An 18,595-nucleotide genomic window follows, 5' to 3' on the forward strand; every position below is an offset into this window, starting at 1 on the left:
ATAAATATGCGGTAGTTATAAATTTTCATGAAATTGAATGTTCGTTATTTGAATTATTTTCAATTTTTTTAGGTTTATCTTGCATTGAGCATTCGAGGTGTACCTGTATAGCATGCCTTTTTAGTGCAACTGGCATTATATTGAATGGAAAGAGATCATCAATGGTACCATAGCAAATCAATGCATTTCGTTTCATCCATGATAACTACCCCAACGTTAGCTTATAACTGGGACGTTTTATTAATAGACATTAGGATATAAATTTATTTTTTTATGAGATAATTCTTGCATTCTGCATTAACATACATTTTACTTCATTTTTTGCATTATTTTAAGTTTTGATTAAGTAACTTTTAAAAAGCGTTATAAGAATTTCTCTCATTTCCTTAAATTGTATTAACAAAAGTTAAAACCTAACTAATGTTTCTTTTTATAATATGATTTAAGTGAGCTAGCCAGCCATGAAAATTATCCAGCTAAAAAATTATCGGCTAGCCAACTTTAAATGGTTAGCCAGCCATGAAACTATTTTAGCGGCCATGAAAGTAAAATTTCATGGCTAGGAGGTTAGTTTTATGTTTGCGACAATTCAAATACCCTTCGAGATATTTATATACACATAAGAAAGGGAAAGTATGCCAAATTTTAAAATCTTTTAATTTGATTTTAAATCTTTAAAAAATTTTAAAAGCCAAATATTAGCGATTTAAACAAACCTTCCCTATTGAGAGTTTAACTTTTACATAGTCACGCTACACTTTGATTTTTAAGTTTGATTTTTTACTAAAGTGAAGATATTGCATCACATATGCAATATGATGTGAAAACAATATAGTTTAAGAATATTAACAACATTTTTTATAGAACTACTTTACATATCTATATATGTGTAAAAATATTATTTTTATACAAGTTGTTGAACACATGAAGTTTTGATATAGATATTTGAACATAAAACATCGTAGTCTTGATTATTCATAAAACATCGTAGTCTTGATTATTCATATTTTGACAGTTTGACACATTTATAAATATGTCATTTAGTCTTATAAAAAATTTCTTATTAATTCAGAAGCATGTTGTTTTCCCCTCACAACAAATCGCACGTTTCATTTGATGTTTTAATTCGAGTGAATTTTCGTAAAAAGGTATTTTAATACCAGAGGCGATTTTACGGGTGTGTGAGGGGAAGGGGGAAATGACACTCTCCGAAGTAAATTATTTCCAACTTTTAGTCAGTTTTTAAGAAATATAGTCGGCTTCTGACACATTTGAGTCAGCAAATTTGTAGTTTTGAGTACCTTTTTTTATTATTATTATTACTATTATTATTGTTATTATTGTTATTATTATTATTATTATTTTAGAATGCAGTCGGCAATTTTAAGAATTTGTCCCTCCCCTTTTTTTTCCTGGAAGTGCCCCTGTTTGTAGCTTTTATATTTAGTACAAAGCAGAACAAGTAGATCAAAGATTTTTTTTGTTATAGCTTTAAAATAAATTTCAAGTTTTAGGTTGTTTATACTGATGCCAAATTTTTAAAAATAATCACGCTAATTGAAGTTGAAAAATATCAAAAAAGGTTGGTTAATCAGCAAATCCATGCGAGAGGAAATATTACTTGCTGTCGTAAATTCATCAATGAAATTTAAAAAAATTTCTTTTTTTAAAGTGGAGACCATGTAAAAATTAAAACCTCCTCAATTGGGAAGGAGTAGTTTCAATCGCTCAGACAAAGTTAAAATATTTAATAATTTAATAATAATATTAATTTGAATTTTTAATATTAAAAAATAATTTTTTATTGAAGTGCAAAATATTACAAAAACCAGATTCTTATTAAATATTTTTGTATACAAATACTTTCTTTTGAAACATGAGAACAAAATGTTAACTTTAAAAGAGTTCTTTGATTTTAAGTCAATTTCCTTTTTTTATTATGAAAGCAATTCATAGTGCGCTACCAGTCAAACATCTCTCTATGTAGTTGTCCTAAAAAAAATGCAAGTCAAATTATTTCGAAAAGTTAAATATAGCATTTGTTTATCTTCAAGTCGTTCGCCGCTGCTTTTTCAAGTATACTCACTAAACGAATAAATAATAACAATGGCTCGGCGCTAATATGCTTTCTGCCTACTCAACCGTCCTTACAACGCACTTTCTTCATACTGAAACTAAATTTATACTGCTCCTGTTGCTTTTTTCCTAAAAAAATGAACAAGAGCAATTTATTTTTTTTACTAATAAAAAGTTGCAAACTACAAGTATTTCTTTAAATCGATTGCCTTGTATTTTTAAATAATTTTAGCTTTTTCGGTTTGTTTGAATTTGCTTTCTGCTTCCATAAAGCATACCGATACGCTGTAATGCCGCTGCGGTGCTGCGACATCCAACCGAGAGAAAAAAAATGTAAGCTTGCACAAAATAAGCTGGGTTTTACAGATATGCTTTCTTAAAATAAATATATTTGTGATCATTATTTAACTTAAATCTGGAAAAACTTATTAATATGGCATGGACAGCCATTTTGGCTCTTTGTTTATTTTCCTTGTATTTTGAAAATGTTGAATGCAACTTTACATCTGGTAAGCGTTAATATTTGTGTAAATAATTGCTGATATTTGATAAAACAGGATATTAATTAAATTGCATGCAACTTTTTTCATAATAAAATGATTTTCATCGTTTGTTTATTATATTTTGTACGGATGCAAATCATGTTTGTTTATTTTAATTAGGTATTTTGAATATTGTTTTGAATAAGTTTATTTTAATTAGGTATATTGAATAAAAAATCTAGTTAATTAAATTTTATAATGCAAATTTTTACTTATGGTGATATAAAAAATATTCAGCAAGTTTTATTAGTTCCAAATTATAACTTAGTTCTGCATTTCTCTCTACGCTGTGCAGAATAATTTATACTAAAACTATTAAATACACTTTAATTTCTATGTTGCATTAACAATTAATGTATTTTTTATATTAAATTTACAACGACACATTTTTATTGTAAATTCACGTTTAAAGTTTCGATTTAAAAACGATTTATGCAATTAATGTAGATCAAAGCATCAAACTCATTTATTCACTAACAATTCAAACTAAAATATTCGAATGTAATAAGTGTTTCTACTTAAGAACTTTCGAAAAACAGTTTTGGACAATTTGAAATTGTATGGTTTCACAGCATTTGTCAGGTTTTAATTGAAAACGTAAGCAAAACATTGAATTTCAAATATACAAAAATCAAAAATTATAAGCTAATAGAATCAAAAAGAATAAATTTTTATTTAGAGTAAGAACGAAGTAAGAAACGTCATTTTTCAGGAACATAGTTAATAATTTTAGTAGTAGCATCATTTTTAATAAAATACTGCATGATTATCATAGTTTAAAGTTAACCAATCACATTCCACAAAAAATATTTAATAATATTGTTTCAAAACGTCACAAGCAATCAAAGCATTGCTAATAAAAGATGGAATTTAAGAAAATGCGTAAACAATGTTTAGATTTAGTTTAATGTTTTTTTGTTTATGTTGTGCTTTTTAAACTTTTAACAATAAAATTCTAGATTAGAATTAAATTAATTGATGTCTAGATAAGAATTGGTAGTATTTTTACCGGATATAAAAAAGTTATATATTATGTATGCGTGTAACAATTTTTATTGTTTAAACATTACATTATTATATATCATTAAAAAGTACATAAACTTAATACTACAAAAGTGAAAATTTCATAGAAATTGGATCATTCTACAAAATATTATGTGCATTTAAGTAACAAAAGTCGACAAAAAGGAATCCTTCAGAAAACTGTGACTGATTTCGAAATATTCCGTTCGGTCTACGGCACTTTGGTAGTAATAGTTACCGATTGTATCAATGATATATAAACTAGATGTTTAACGATCCGAAAAGTGAAGACGCTTTTGCCTTTTTTACAATGGCGGATTAAACTTGTAAACAAATATTATTTAACTTTTCTTTTCTTAAATGAAGTAAATATATTTTTAATATAAATACTATTTATGTAAAAGTGTTTAGAGAAAGTTAGAATACTTGTAAAATAATGATTTATGATTCCCAAATTTATTTTCGATTAGAAAGGAATTAAAGTTTTGAATAGAAAAATGAAACAATAGACGCTTTTGATGCATTTTATGAATTATAATTAAAATCAAATTTGGTAGGTGTTTAGAAAATAAATATAAAAATTGAGAAAAATAGTTAAAAAAAAAAAAATCCATAACTTCGATAAAAATGCGATGTCAGCAAACTAACAAAATTTTCAAAACAGAAAAATTTTAAAGAAAACTTTGAGCTAAAAACACACACTACAATAAAGTTAAATCATTCGGCAATTTAAAAAACATCTATACTAATAACAAATTCTCAAAAATATGACTACAAAACAAGTCCTTACTGGACAATCACCAAATGAAGTTTGAAAAACGTAGCACGGAATCAATCGAAGAAATCGGTACCGTAAAACACACATACCTATATATATATATATATATATATATATATATATATATATATATATATATATATATATATATATATATATATATATATATATATATATATATACATATATATATATATATATATATATATATATATATATATATATATATATATATATATATACATATATATATATATATATATATATATATATATATATATATATATATATATATATATATATATATATATATATATAAAATTTAGCAATTTTTTTTTAAATCCAGCAATACTACAACACAAAATAAAATCCTAGAGAGATATATAAGTTCCTTGCCGAAAAAATGTTTTTCAAGAACGAAACAAACACATAGCTAAACGGTGGAGAAGTAAAAAATAAGGTTCTAATTAGTAGTAGAGGTTGTCTAAAACTTTGATATTTACACCTAGGATCGAGGTATTCAAAAAAAGATTGATTACTTTACGTAATGATTTTTGTTGTGATTACTTTTTGGTTGTTTGAACTGTTGTTAAAAAATTATCCAGTCAACTTTTCCATTCGAATTATCCAATTCGATTACAGCTTTCAAAGGTTACAAACTACATTTAAAAGTTTTCCTTTCTCAACGCAAAGGCGCCATTTTGACTTGCCACTGGAATAGTTATAGTATTAAGACTGTACCACGAATTTTCAGCTTTTTTCTCCCTCCATGAAGAAGTGAAGAAGCGAAATGTCGTGAATTGATATTGAATAAATTGGAAAAATTGCAAAAACAATTTTTTTTTCATCAGCGTAGGAATGTACAATGAATCAAGTACATACAAACCGAACTTGATCGATTAGTTTGTCTTGCTCGAGAAAAAGACCAGAAATTAGATTTCCAAGTCTTGGAAATCCAAGATCCTAAACTAGAGCAAACAAATTAGTTGAAAAACGAGCTTCTTGGCTAGAAAAGCAAATGGAACGAGATATTAAAGCAAGTGTTGCTGAAACAGAAGAAAGTAGTAGTAGAAGCCTTGGTAAAAAAATTTTATATCAAAGATAAACAGTGGCGGCTGAAGCAGAAGAAGGTAGAGACATTGCTAAACAAACAGTATACCAAAAAAATATATAAAAGTAGATTAAAAAAAAGAACAACATTTTTGAAATGGGCTAAAATGTAAAAAACAAACTTTTCTCAGGACCCATGCACTTTGCGTACGTACACAACCCATAATGTTCATGTTAATAACTGTAAACTTAAAGGTTCTTCGTGGTACCTATGGACTTTGTGCACAACCTGGAATATACATCAATGACTAAAATTGTTGGGTTGATGAAATAAAAAACAGTTTATTTTAATAATAAGGCTGGGGTACTTAAGCCTCAACATAAGTGGTGGCAGCTAATGAATCTGATGTAACCACATTTATCAGTTCTTGAGACTTAACTTGCTCGTAGTGCTTTTTTTTTCCAGACTTGTTTATCATTTGTTACATATAAATAAAAACTTGTTTTCAGTACAAATATATTTTTTTAAATGGACGTATTCCAGCAACCTGGAATCCTTTTTCAATATTTTCTTTTATAAAATATCTTCGGTAAGCATAACCAATCAATCCAGCAACATTATTTAACTGGATTATATAACAGAAACTCTAAACCGACCCCTAATGGCCAGAACTAAGAGAGGTTAGTTTGGTTTGCCACTCACAGATGGCATTGCAATGCAATTTTTATTAAGGTAAATTGTCCTAACAACAAAACTCAGCACTATTTATATATTAAGTTGCTCTGACGTCAAACAAAAACAATCGAATTGGCAGTCATGTTGAATGAGATGATAACATAGCGAAGAATAAGAGGAAATCCTTAAATAATTTTTGCTTATTAGTAATGTTATAAGAAAATCATTATAACGACGCGCCAAAAAAAATGACGTAATTTTTATATCCGTGAACAAATATATACCATTATTTACGTCATTTTTTTTAGATTAAAAATTTGCAATAGGCTGTTGTTCAGTTAGGTTATGCGAGAAAGTGGTAAGGTTAGCTGTATGAGAGATAAAAAGATTGTATCACGTGAAGAAGTGGTTATAAGAGTTAAGAAAGATTATATTACGTAATTACTTAAAGAAGAGTTTATAAAAGAATAAAAAAATTGAATCACTTGAAGAAGTGAATATAAAAAAACCACGAAGTTGTTAGGAATTGATAATAAAAATGCTAAAAACCTATTGTGCTCAAAACTGTTCAAACAACAACATAAAGGACAGTAATGTAAAGATTTATTTTAATCTCTTCTTTTCTTTTTTCGACTTTTATATTTGAATTCTATACAACTTTTTTGCATTTATTATCTGCCAAACTATATATAAGGAAGTATAGATAACTTTTATACGGAATTTATGTCGCTTATTTCTTATTATTGCTAAATTTTAACATGCTTATAAGCGTACATGTATTATATACATACAATGAAATCACAAAAATATCCATTTGATAATGCTTAAAACATTTTAATAAAGGAGTTACTTACTAATTAACAATAGTTTGTTATTTACTAAAGCACTATTAGGTTCTTAGAAATAAAAAATGGATTTATGCCTTATACATTTAATCGCACAACACAAACAGCTGTGATATTTCTTTTGAATTATCTTATGATTTTCCTGCAGTGCATCTGAAAACGTCCTAGCTGTGTTTGAAGATTTCTCTGCATATTTTCTCTACAATGAAGATATTCCTGCACATTCAATTGTTTTGTATCATTTCACATTGTTAGATCTATAAAAACCTGAATCTAAATTCAAAATTATTTCCAAACTTTTAAAAAAAAAAAAATATTTTGAAAAAGTGGAAATAATTTTCTGATATTCTACTCAAGCCTAAAGTGTTTTCAACCAAGTCTTAGTCTATTTTATTTTCGGACAGTTTATGACCAATATTAGGGATTTTTGTATTCAGCCACCAGATAAATTAATTTTCAACCGGTTATATGTGATTTTCATTTCAACAGACTTCATTTTTAACGTTTTTAAAAAAATACGTGTATACAGATTACTATGTGCATGCGAAGTGTATTCAAATTGACTGGAAGACTTGGTTTCGACGAGATTTGAAAAATTATACTTAGGATTTTAGTTTTATTTGGTTTTAATTTGGCACAAAGGTTAGAAATACTTGAAATAACGAACAAATTTTTTTTCTTTAACTATGATTTCTATAATTTGCAAAAAATAAAACTTTTTAAGCAAAAAATGTTTTATATTAAAAAAAAGTTTTATTTGCTCTTTAAGACTGGAAATGTAATAACATTTTTAAAATAAAATTAAATGCCATACATATTTTTACACGCATTCGCCACGCATTTTAGGATATATGATATATCAATGTCAAAAGGATATAATACATCCTTTTAACATTTATAATATATCTTTTTAACAAAGTATAATATATGATATATTATATCCCTTTGACATTAATTTGGTTTGATCATTGACGCCGGCTATAGCCAAGTGTTATTTCATTTTTAATCAATTTAATGTCAAAATGGGTACGTATTCGGGGTGGATCCAGACTATCTAATAAGGAGGGGGCAGCAGTTTTGAGGTATTTTTGTTTTGGTAGATCCAGACCATCTGGTAAAAGTGTGGGGGAGGAAGGAAGATGATTTTAAGGGGCAAAAATTTGCATTTTCCAATTTCATCAGAATTTATATCATTTTCAAACATCCTATTTAAATTAATTTGTTCTTTTTCAAACAATTTGCTGTGTTAAATTAATAGAAATACATTTTTAAAAAAATTATCAAATCTAAGGAAGGCGGAGGGGTATTGCCCCTTTTCCTATGGATCTGCCCATGGTGCCCATGGAGTTAAAAATGAAATGCAAAAATGTAAACTGATTCCCATCCAATATTTAGGAGTTTATATTGAATTAAACGGAGTTGAACAGAAAGCAGAAAACTTAATTTTCAAGAAACTTTTGAAATCAATCTGATATTCATTACTTTTGCATAGCTTAATTTTTTTCCTCTTCACTTGAATTCTCGAATAATAATTCTTGCAACTAATTATCTCCAAAGTTATCAAATGGAAGCAATATGTTGAGTATATATGTTTTAAACAGTAATAAATATTACTCATAGTTTGGTTACTTTAAAGTGACTAATTGTATAAACTCAGAGACTTAGAGACAAAAAAAAATGATGTGCATACTTTCTTGGAGTTTTAAAAATTGTGAAGGAATGGAAGTATGTTAAGTATATTTTAAAAATTAAGTATTTTAGGCAAAAAAAACTGATTTATTTATAATTAAGAACGTAATAATGAAAAAATAAAAAAAAATTTCAATAATTTAAAAATAAAATAATTTGGAATTTGTTCTCATTTTAAAGCAGTTCTCACTACTGTCTCTTTTAATTAATGTAAATATGAAAATATCAGTTGAAATTTTAGAATCTAACATTTTTCGATTTTACAGAGTTGAAAAATTAACAAGGAGCTACCATAATTATGATAGAATAGTTTTGACTTTATGAAAATCCCGGAATTTTTTTTTTAATGAAAATCCTGGAAAATTATTTTTATAAAAAATCTGGAAAATCCCGGAAAATTTTACACTCGACAAATTGACGAAGGTATGTGGGTAAATTCTGGAACATTTGTAAGGGGATAAATAAAGTTTATTCTAAAAACTACTGAATAATTATGTTTTTTTAAAATTTCTATTACCGTAAACAATCTGCAAAGCGAAAAAATTTGTTATTTTTAATGTAAAATGTCAGACAATGGTTTGGAAATCAATACTTTTTATTCTTATAATTTTCTGTTGCGAAACATTCATCAGCTCTTCTTTTTCTGCACTTTTTTGCATGATCAATAATTGATTTTTTAACTTTCTTTAGCTTAATCTTTGTCTTCATAAAACAAGTTTAAATTTTTTTTACTAGTTCAATTTGCTCGTTATAAATTCGATGGACAAACGGTTCTTTTTGTTCAAAAGCTAAAATAAATGAATATAAAGTAATGTTTCATTACGTCGGAAAAATAAAAAAATTAAAAATTATAGCTTTCTTTCTGCACCTTATTTTGTTAGCTTTTTCTGTGCTGTGTTTTACATTTTATTTTTTTATTAGTTTTTTACTTTCATTTGATAGCCTCTTTGAAATTTTTTCACTTTCATCATTGTTCAGAGAGATGTATACTAAGAACCTTCTCATTTTTTTTGCCAAGAAGCACTTTTTATGTTTAGGGAAACATTTTTATTTTTATATCAAAAACAAGCTCAGCATGAAAGCTTCATCTAATCCTTCTCGCAGCTTATACGAAGCAGTTGTTCAAAACATTTTCAAATTTTTCAAAACATGATGATCACTAGACATTTCTTTTGCGTATTCAATCATATGGTATGTTAAAGATTACACGTCTAAGAAATAGGTACTCGATGACAAGACTGACTTAAGTCTTCTGCGAGCTTCCTATAACTACAAATAAGTAATTCTTTTTATCAATCTTACACAAATTTTGTTTTTATCATATTTATACACTAACATTATTCTGAAATGTGGTAAATAAACTTATAGTAAAACATCTAAACTCTCCTCCGGAAAATCAGCAGATCTATTTTTATTTATTGTATTTTTTATTTTAATTGGAGTAATATAGAGATATATTTCTCGGATTATTTTTACGTACACGTTATTATATTGTTGTAATTGGTATTTATTTTATTCATGTCTCGGAGTTGTAAGCAACTCTATTTTTATTTACCTTGTACATTTCGAACTTTATATCTATGATTTAAATTTGTATATCTTTACTCCCAATCAGTAATTGGTTACTTGTAATAACTTTGTAGTTGTAAAATAAACATGTATAAAAAGAAAAAAAAAAAAAAGATGTTGGAAGATTGTGTTTAAAAATAAATTTGTGTGTCATAGCTTCTGCATTTGATATCCGGTCTCTAAAACTTACAATAGGTTTAATGGCAGGCTTCACTCTATTTATGTAAGTACTGCCAATATGCACGTTATCTAGAGTACCATATGGCAATATACATGTATATTGCCACACGGTTTTCTGAGGGTGGGGGCTAAAATTTAAAGCTTTTTTGTTCCCAGGCTCCGATCGTCGCAATTTTTTGAAAAGCATCCTTATTTGACATAAGTATAAACATATAATGTTTGGAGTTTGCTCCATGCCTGGAAGTTAGATATCTCGAAGACCAAAAAATGCTGGCGCCACCCCTGATTTAAGCTCTTACAAAACGGAATTTCTAATATTCAAAAAAGTTAACTTGAATGAATTAAAGAGAAAAAAAATTTATTGGAAAAATTTATCTTTTAACAAATATGTTTTTTAAAAAAAAACTTATTTGTTTAAAAGCAAACATTGTCGTATTTAAAATTTTATATAATTTTTTCACTAAGTAACAGCACTAAACATACAGAAATTTCCGCAAACTTAAAGGATTTCCGGATTGAAGACGAGCATTTCCGGGAATGCCCGTGAAATGCTCGTCTTCAAAATATGACAGAATCTTAAAACTTTTTAAGAATTCTGCAAATAGACTTAAATATATGCTTATAAAAAAATCATATACTAATATTTAATAATGGTCTTTTACCCTATATAAAACAGTTAGGGAAATATATAATAATGATTATTGCAGCATTAATACCACTTTTTCATATACTTTCAGATCTCTTTATTGTAACAAATTTTCTTGTCCTAGTGACAGGCATATTTTTATACAAGATTAAAAAACTTATTCATAAAAGCAAAATTGTCAAAACTTAGGGTTAAAAGGTTAGAAAAAAAAGAAAAAGAAGAAGGGCAATGAGAACAATTAAATATAAGTTTTTCACCAAGACTTATCACAATTATTTAATTTCTATAATAGAAATTTAATAATTTATTAAACTATTTAATAGAAATTTAAATTAAATAGAATCTATTTAATTTAAATTATGTCTGTTTTTGTAACTAAAGTGTGTTTGACATTGTATAGAATTTAAATATGCCATAACACACACATTTATTACTATCTTCATTTAAGACAAACATTTTCATATAATTTCAGTTATTTGCTCAAAATTAAATTAATAGTTGAAACTTAAAAGCAGCTTTTCTTTAAAAAAAGAGAACGCATTTTTATATAAAGGTGAAGAACTTTTTATATAAAAAACAGCCATATTGTGGTATAACAAGTATTAGATCTATCAAACAAATATAAAAGGGGCAATAAGTGGCAAAAATTTTTAAGCAAGTATTTTTACAGAAGCTAAAAAATATAGTCACACTGTTCCTTCATGGCTTTAACCTCATCAAATTCAGTTATCAAAGTACATTTTACATGGTGTTAAATATAAAAAGTATTACAGCATACTCATTGATTCCCCCTACTATGGACATCACACTTAAGACATACAATCACCATTGTTATCATCATCATCATCATCATCATCATCATCATCATCATCATCATCATCATAATCATCATCATTATCACTCTTTTTTTTTTTGCATGAACTTTACTTAATTTTGGTAGTTAAGTAGTAGGCAATGTATCTCACATGTTTTGTTAATTAAGTAATGGATCTCTTTGCTGGTACTATTGGTAACTGAAAACACTGATTAAATAAGCATGTGTCATTGACATCGTTGTTTAGATGGAATTTAACTGTTCTTATAAAACTATTTTTTGCTTCCTTTATAGTGAAGGAACTCTGTAATAATGTGCATAGTAGCCTTTGAAGATGTTTTTTTGATTCTAGTCTGTTGTGTTTTTTGGCATATTTCAAAAGCAAGTTTTTCATTTGCTTTTTACAAGTCAAAAAGCTGATAAATCTAAAGGATAAAGAAATTGGGTGAGACAAGTAGTAATGTGTTGGAAAATAATTTTTTTCTTTCTTGTCAACTCAATAGTATAGTTAATATAGTTCGAAACTATTCCAAAAGTAAGGGCACACTATCCAGTCCATGACATTAGTAGTATAAGCATCTCCAACAGCAACTCGTTACTTTGATTGCAGAAATGTAAAAATAGTTACAACAGATCATTTTAAACAATCATGCTTGTGCTACAACTTTTCTTAAATTTGCTACAAATACATTTGCAAATCTTTGTTAAGGTTTATTTGTGCTTTAATCTCTAATAGTTTGACTAAATCAAGAATTATTTTAATGAAGTAAATTAAAAAGTTTATTATTCTTTTTAAAATTTAAAAAAGTAAATACTTAGGCTATTTTTTACCGATTATGCAATTCAAACATAAAATTTATATTATTTGATTGCAATATAGTTTTAATTTTGTAAAAATATCTCAAAGTTAAGCATTTTTAGATAAGAAGCTCTTGCTATAGGAACTTTGTATAATAAAATGAAAATAGTGAATGATACAAATAGTTTATTTAAATTGAAAAATTAATTTTGTAGTTTTTAATTAAATTAAGTGAAGCAAATTATGCTTTTTTCTATAGATATATATTATTGTAACTGTTGATAGCATGTCACCTTTTTTTTTACAGGTACTAATAACAATGTTAAGCAGTCATCTTTATCAACTAAGGGTGTGGCAAAAGATATCTTAACTGGTAAAAATTCTTTTTCAAGTTTTTAAATGAATTTAGTGCTTATAAGTTTTCTTATCAGCTCAAGTTTTTATTAAAGAAATTTTTATCAATTTAGATAAAAGTATTTTTTCAAAAAAACTTGCATACTGTGAATTCATTATAACATTTCACCCTATTAGAAAAGCCTTCTCAGAAGACATGTGCAGTTGTACACAATATATAACCATGCATACGAGTTTTTTTTGACAACTTGGCCATGGTCTTTTGCATATATTGATAGTTTGCATGTTTTAAAAAATGCATTAAATATAGTAGTATTCATTGCATGAATACAGCTATATTCAGTGCATTATTATTTTTATGCTTTTTTTAAAAAAAGCATAAAAATAATATATTTTTTAATTCAGAAACATTTCAATTTAGTTCAAACTTAATTAATTTAAAAGCGTTTCAAGTAACAGATTATAAGTAATAGTTTTAAAAGTAATAATTTTTCTCCACGTTGATGTAGCACATAGGTTGATTAATTGTTTTATTCTCATTTATGAGGTGGGACTGTTATATCAGCATTGGTTGTGGGTTCAAATCCTACTAAAGGATAGTTTTTTTTTGATGTTTAATTTGCTTTGTAGACATTAGAAAATATCAAAGTTTCAAGTTTTTAAATATTTAAGTTTTGAAGTAATTAAGCTTGGATTAATTAACTTTGAAACTTTAATTTTTTCTAGACTCTTTCTAGTGAAACACTTTTAAATTAAAATAAAAACATATATTAAATTTAGGCTTTTATTTTTTATGGTTTATTTTTTATTCATTTTATCATTCGTTAAGATTTTTATTTTTTTAATTTAGTTTTGAATTTTTTTGTTTTGTTTTATTTCTCTTTCCATTTTATAGTTTGTTTATTTTTAATTTTAGTTTAAGTTTACATTTGTTTGTTCAGTACATTTATAATCCTTCTAGTTTAAAACATGCAAGGAGTCTTGGTCAAGTTGTCAAAACAAAATATTATATCCATGTTCATATAAGACATGTGACTGTACGCATATCCTGAGAAGGCTTGATACATATATATTAGGGTGTCCCAAAAAACAACATTTTTGAAAACTATATGCAGAGACCCCCTTAATGTGTTTTATCTAATACAAAAACACTAGATATAAATTTTTTTTGAATAAAAAATATTTTAAGGGGTCCCTCAAGACCCTCAAATATTTAATGGTCCCTAATATTTTCAAAAAAAAAGTTTTTTAAAAGTATGTCAACCTGGTACTTAAATGAAGCAAAATTGTATAAAAATTTCAAAAATAATATTTAATTTGGAAAAATTTTAACTTATTTATTAAAATTGTCATAAAAATACATAAAAAAAATGCATTTTTTTGTTTTTTGTTAAAAAATGTAATTTTTCATGTAATAAAACCAAAAATAACAATTCTATATTTGAAATCTATATTATTTTTGAAATTTTTATATAATTTCGCTTCATTTGAGTACCAGGTTGACATATTTTTGAAAATTTTTTTTTTTGAAAATATTAGGGACCACAAAATGTGACCCTGCTGTTTTATCCCGTGGAGTCTTCACATATATATATATATATATATATATATATATATATATATATATATATATATATATATATATATATATATATATATATATTTATATATATATATATATATATATATATATTATATATATATATATGTATATATACATATATATATTAAATATATATATTATATATATATATATATATTATATATACATATATATATTATACATACATATATATATATATATATATATATATATATATATATATATATATATATATATATATATATATATATATATATATATATATATATATATATATATATATATATATATATATATATATAAAAGTTGTTAACTTGTTTCATTTACTATATGCAGTGATGGGGTTCAAAATTTTTATTAATTAGTTTACACTCATAAAACCAGTTCACATTTGTAAAGATAGTTAATGCATGTTATGTTACATAAAAAAATGTTAAAAACAGTTGAATATTCTTTTTTTAATGGTTTTTTTTTCTTTTAAACTCAGATTAGAGCACTTTCTACTGATTTTGAAACTTATGTGTTTTTATATTTTTCTGAATTATCATAAAATTTATTACAATCAATCATTAAAATGCGGGAAGCAACTGCAGTAGAGCACACAACCAGTCCTGCAAACCTTGTGTTTTCTAAAAACTGGTTTGTAAGAGTTAATGCTGGGAACATGATTAAGATGATCAATGTACTGATTTTTATGTAAAAGAATGCATCACAAAACTTAGTTAAAAAATTGATATTTATATTTATACCATTAAAATTCTAAGAATTCTCCTAATTTTCTATTATTATATAACATTTTATCCCATGAATTTTTTTTTTAACCTGTTTTAGAATTTTAGGTCAACTTAAATAATATAAATTAAAGATATTTTAATAAATTTTAATAAAGATGAAATGTTTTTAATTGAATCAAGGTTAATTTTTATTTAATCTGTCATATACTCATCAGATTGGCTTGATGTTTCTGTAATATATTTACAGTGTATGCTACATATAATTTACTCTATAATTAAGTATAACAAACTTTAATTAATTATTGTTACATTATTTCTAATTACTGGAATAGTTTCTAGGGTTGTATGTTATACATTAAATAACATACAACCCTAATTAAGTTAATTATAACATATTATGCATATTTTAAAAATATACTAGTTACTGTGAAGTAAATGCATATGCTGTGTACAATACTAGTACCAGGGTTACACCAATAGACAATGTCTTCCACAAAATGCCTGATCAAGAGGGCTAAGTCAATACAAAGTCAATGATAGGTTTATTCTTATACAGAACAAAAAGCATATAAATAAATTTTTATCTGTTTATTAATAAATTATAGCTTGCATGAACTACTATTACTGTAATAACTTGTTGTTGTACCTTAAATTGCTTTATTTATTGTACCTACATTTAAGATAATCTGTAGTTGCTACTATTTTTTTAAAATTTGCTGAAATTCTTGATAATTCATCATCTATTAGTATACTTGATATTTCATATTTTGACGGAAACTTACAAACAGGGATTAAATTATTCAGAAAGATTTTCCAATAGCTATTAATGCACAACTAAAGATTTATTTCTGGTTCCCTGTATTGCCTGATTTATTCATTTTTATATTTAATATTTATTATATCAAACCTTTAAAATAGCATCTCTAAATAACAATTTTATAGAAAACTGTTATATTTACTGTTATATGAAACTATTATATTTAAATTGTTAGAAAAGGTGGTTTTTAATATATATAATTAAAAAAAAAATTGCTCATTAAATAAGCTACTAGAGTAAATAAAAAACTAATAAACTACGAATTAAAGTTATTATAGTCATGCTTATTAAGCTAGGGTACCTTAATTTTAATTAGTTTAGCGCTGCGCTTACCTGCATAAAAATTTTGAAAAGTTATGAAAAGAAATAGGTGGTTTATATTACATAAAGAAATAGTACAAATATATACATGCAACTTTAGTTGCCCATTCAAATTTAAAATACATATTTTGAAAATGTAACAATTATATAAACAATTTTAGGGGTTTTAGAGTTCTAATTAATTAAAATTTTCAAATAAATATTTGAATAAATATTTTTTAATCATTTTATCTTTCAAAGAAGTTGCATTATTTGCATTATTTTATTAATAACATTCAGTAAGTAATGATAATTTTAAACTAGTTATGACATGTAATTATTTTTTAATCCATCATATTTTCTTGAAGAAAAAATAATCAGAAAATTGGTTATGTATTGCATTTGAATCAGAAACTTTTTTTTTTTTAAATAAAATACATCTTGGTGTTTACAACAAGATCAAGATATGACTTTATAATTGCTAATAAAAGTTTTAAAATTACAATAGTATATATAATTTAAAAATAACCTTGTTTATTACCTTTAAATGTACCAAAGTAATAAGAATTTTAGTCCTAAATTATCCTATTTACTATTTACTTTAGTTATTGTATGTGTACAAATCTGAAGATTTGTACACATACACTAACTATTTGATTGGAAAGATACCATGAATCTTTATGTTCTACATGTGCAAATGAAAAATTAGAAGCTGTTGTAGAAAAACTTGAGTGTGTGTAACAGATATCATGAGTGGTCTAGTATTAATAAGAGATGCTCACCTTATACTTACATGTGAGTATCGAAGAGTTTCATAGTTAAAAGCACCTTTAGTTTCAAAACAAAATGTATTTTAATTTACATCATTTCACCAACCCATGCAATGATGATGTTTGTAACACATAATTTTATGTCATATAATCAAATTGGCTTCCATATTGTTATTATTATACCAGGGGATATTCTTAAAAAATAATTTGAGCAGCAGTACTCCCTTGCTAAATTTTAACCCTCTCCTTAAATAAATGTTAAGGAACATGGGTGGGCGGAGGGTAGTGTGGATTCTCTTAATGTCTTTTGCCAAAAAAAAATTTTTAAACTTGTATGTTTAACAAAATTATGTTATTGACAAAGCTAGATGTATGGCAAATTATGTTATTGACAAATTGTGAAGTTTTAATCTAATTGTTGTAATCTTTTTATGAGTATTATCATTAATTTCCAAACTTATATTTTATCATATTTTAGGATTTAAGTTCATGGAATTTTTTTTCATGCAGTTTGTGTTAATATTAATATTTTATATGCAGTTTGTGTTAATATTAGTATTTTATATGCAGTTTGTGTTAATACGGTATTGTTGTTTTTATACAGCTTTTTAAAAAATTAGAATATGCATTCATGCATTAAAATTTTTAGTATGAATATATTAGTTTTGAATATTCAGTTTAGATTTTTTTAATAAATAAAAATCTAAAAATCCTCAAAGTAAGTTTACTGTATAATCATTTAAAATAATAAAAAAAAATAGTAATAATAATGAAAGTATAAAATAATAAACAAAAAATAAGTAAACTGATAATCCAAAAAAAAAAAAAAAACTTAAACATTGTTTTGTATAATGCTGAATTTCTTTTGCACCATCATCATCGTTTTGACAAAGTTTGCCTTTTTTGTAAGAAATTTTTGAACAAAATAGTCTTTGGCTATACAGACTTGTTGCTTGCTTGCTAAATATGGTTTTCTTTCATGCATACTTTGACTGTATGAGTTTGTTTTCTTAATATTTTGCTTTCTTTCATTAATCCTATGACTGTACAAGCTGTGAGGACAGGCACCATATTTTGTTGATATGTTGTCAAGATATGGTGTCTTGTCAGGTACCATATCTTGCCTCCATTTGTTTCAATTAATCAGCATGTCTTGTTGAAAACATGTAGTTGTATAGCAATTCTATATAGGTATGTTAGTTGGTTTTACTTGTATAAATTTTTCATACATACTCAGTTAAATATCAACACTCCTACTTCCACCCTGTAACCTTGGTACCTGGCTGTCAAAATGGGTTTGCTGATGTACAGCTGAATAAATACTTTATTT

At 25.5% G+C, this 18,595-nt stretch overlaps 1 protein-coding gene across 2 annotated transcripts in view; it reads left to right on the plus strand.

The window, feature by feature from the left end:
• The first annotated feature begins 2,149 nt into the window (after window positions 1–2,149).
• LOC100206998 (uncharacterized) overlaps window positions 2,150–18,595 on the plus strand; it is a 39,284-nt gene continuing 22,838 nt past the window's right edge. For both annotated transcript variants that reach the window (XM_065812371.1, XM_065812372.1), the window contains exons 1-2: window positions 2,150–2,585; window positions 12,995–13,060. In XM_065812371.1, coding sequence (XP_065668443.1) covers window positions 2,510–2,585; window positions 12,995–13,060 — 142 coding nt within the window. In that variant the 5' untranslated portion in view covers window positions 2,150–2,509. The remainder of the gene's footprint in view (window positions 2,586–12,994; window positions 13,061–18,595) is intronic.

The sequence above is a fragment of the Hydra vulgaris genome, chromosome 12, assembly GCF_038396675.1.
Source record: "Hydra vulgaris chromosome 12, alternate assembly HydraT2T_AEP".
In the NCBI taxonomy this organism is placed as follows: Eukaryota; Metazoa; Cnidaria; class Hydrozoa; order Anthoathecata; family Hydridae; genus Hydra; species Hydra vulgaris.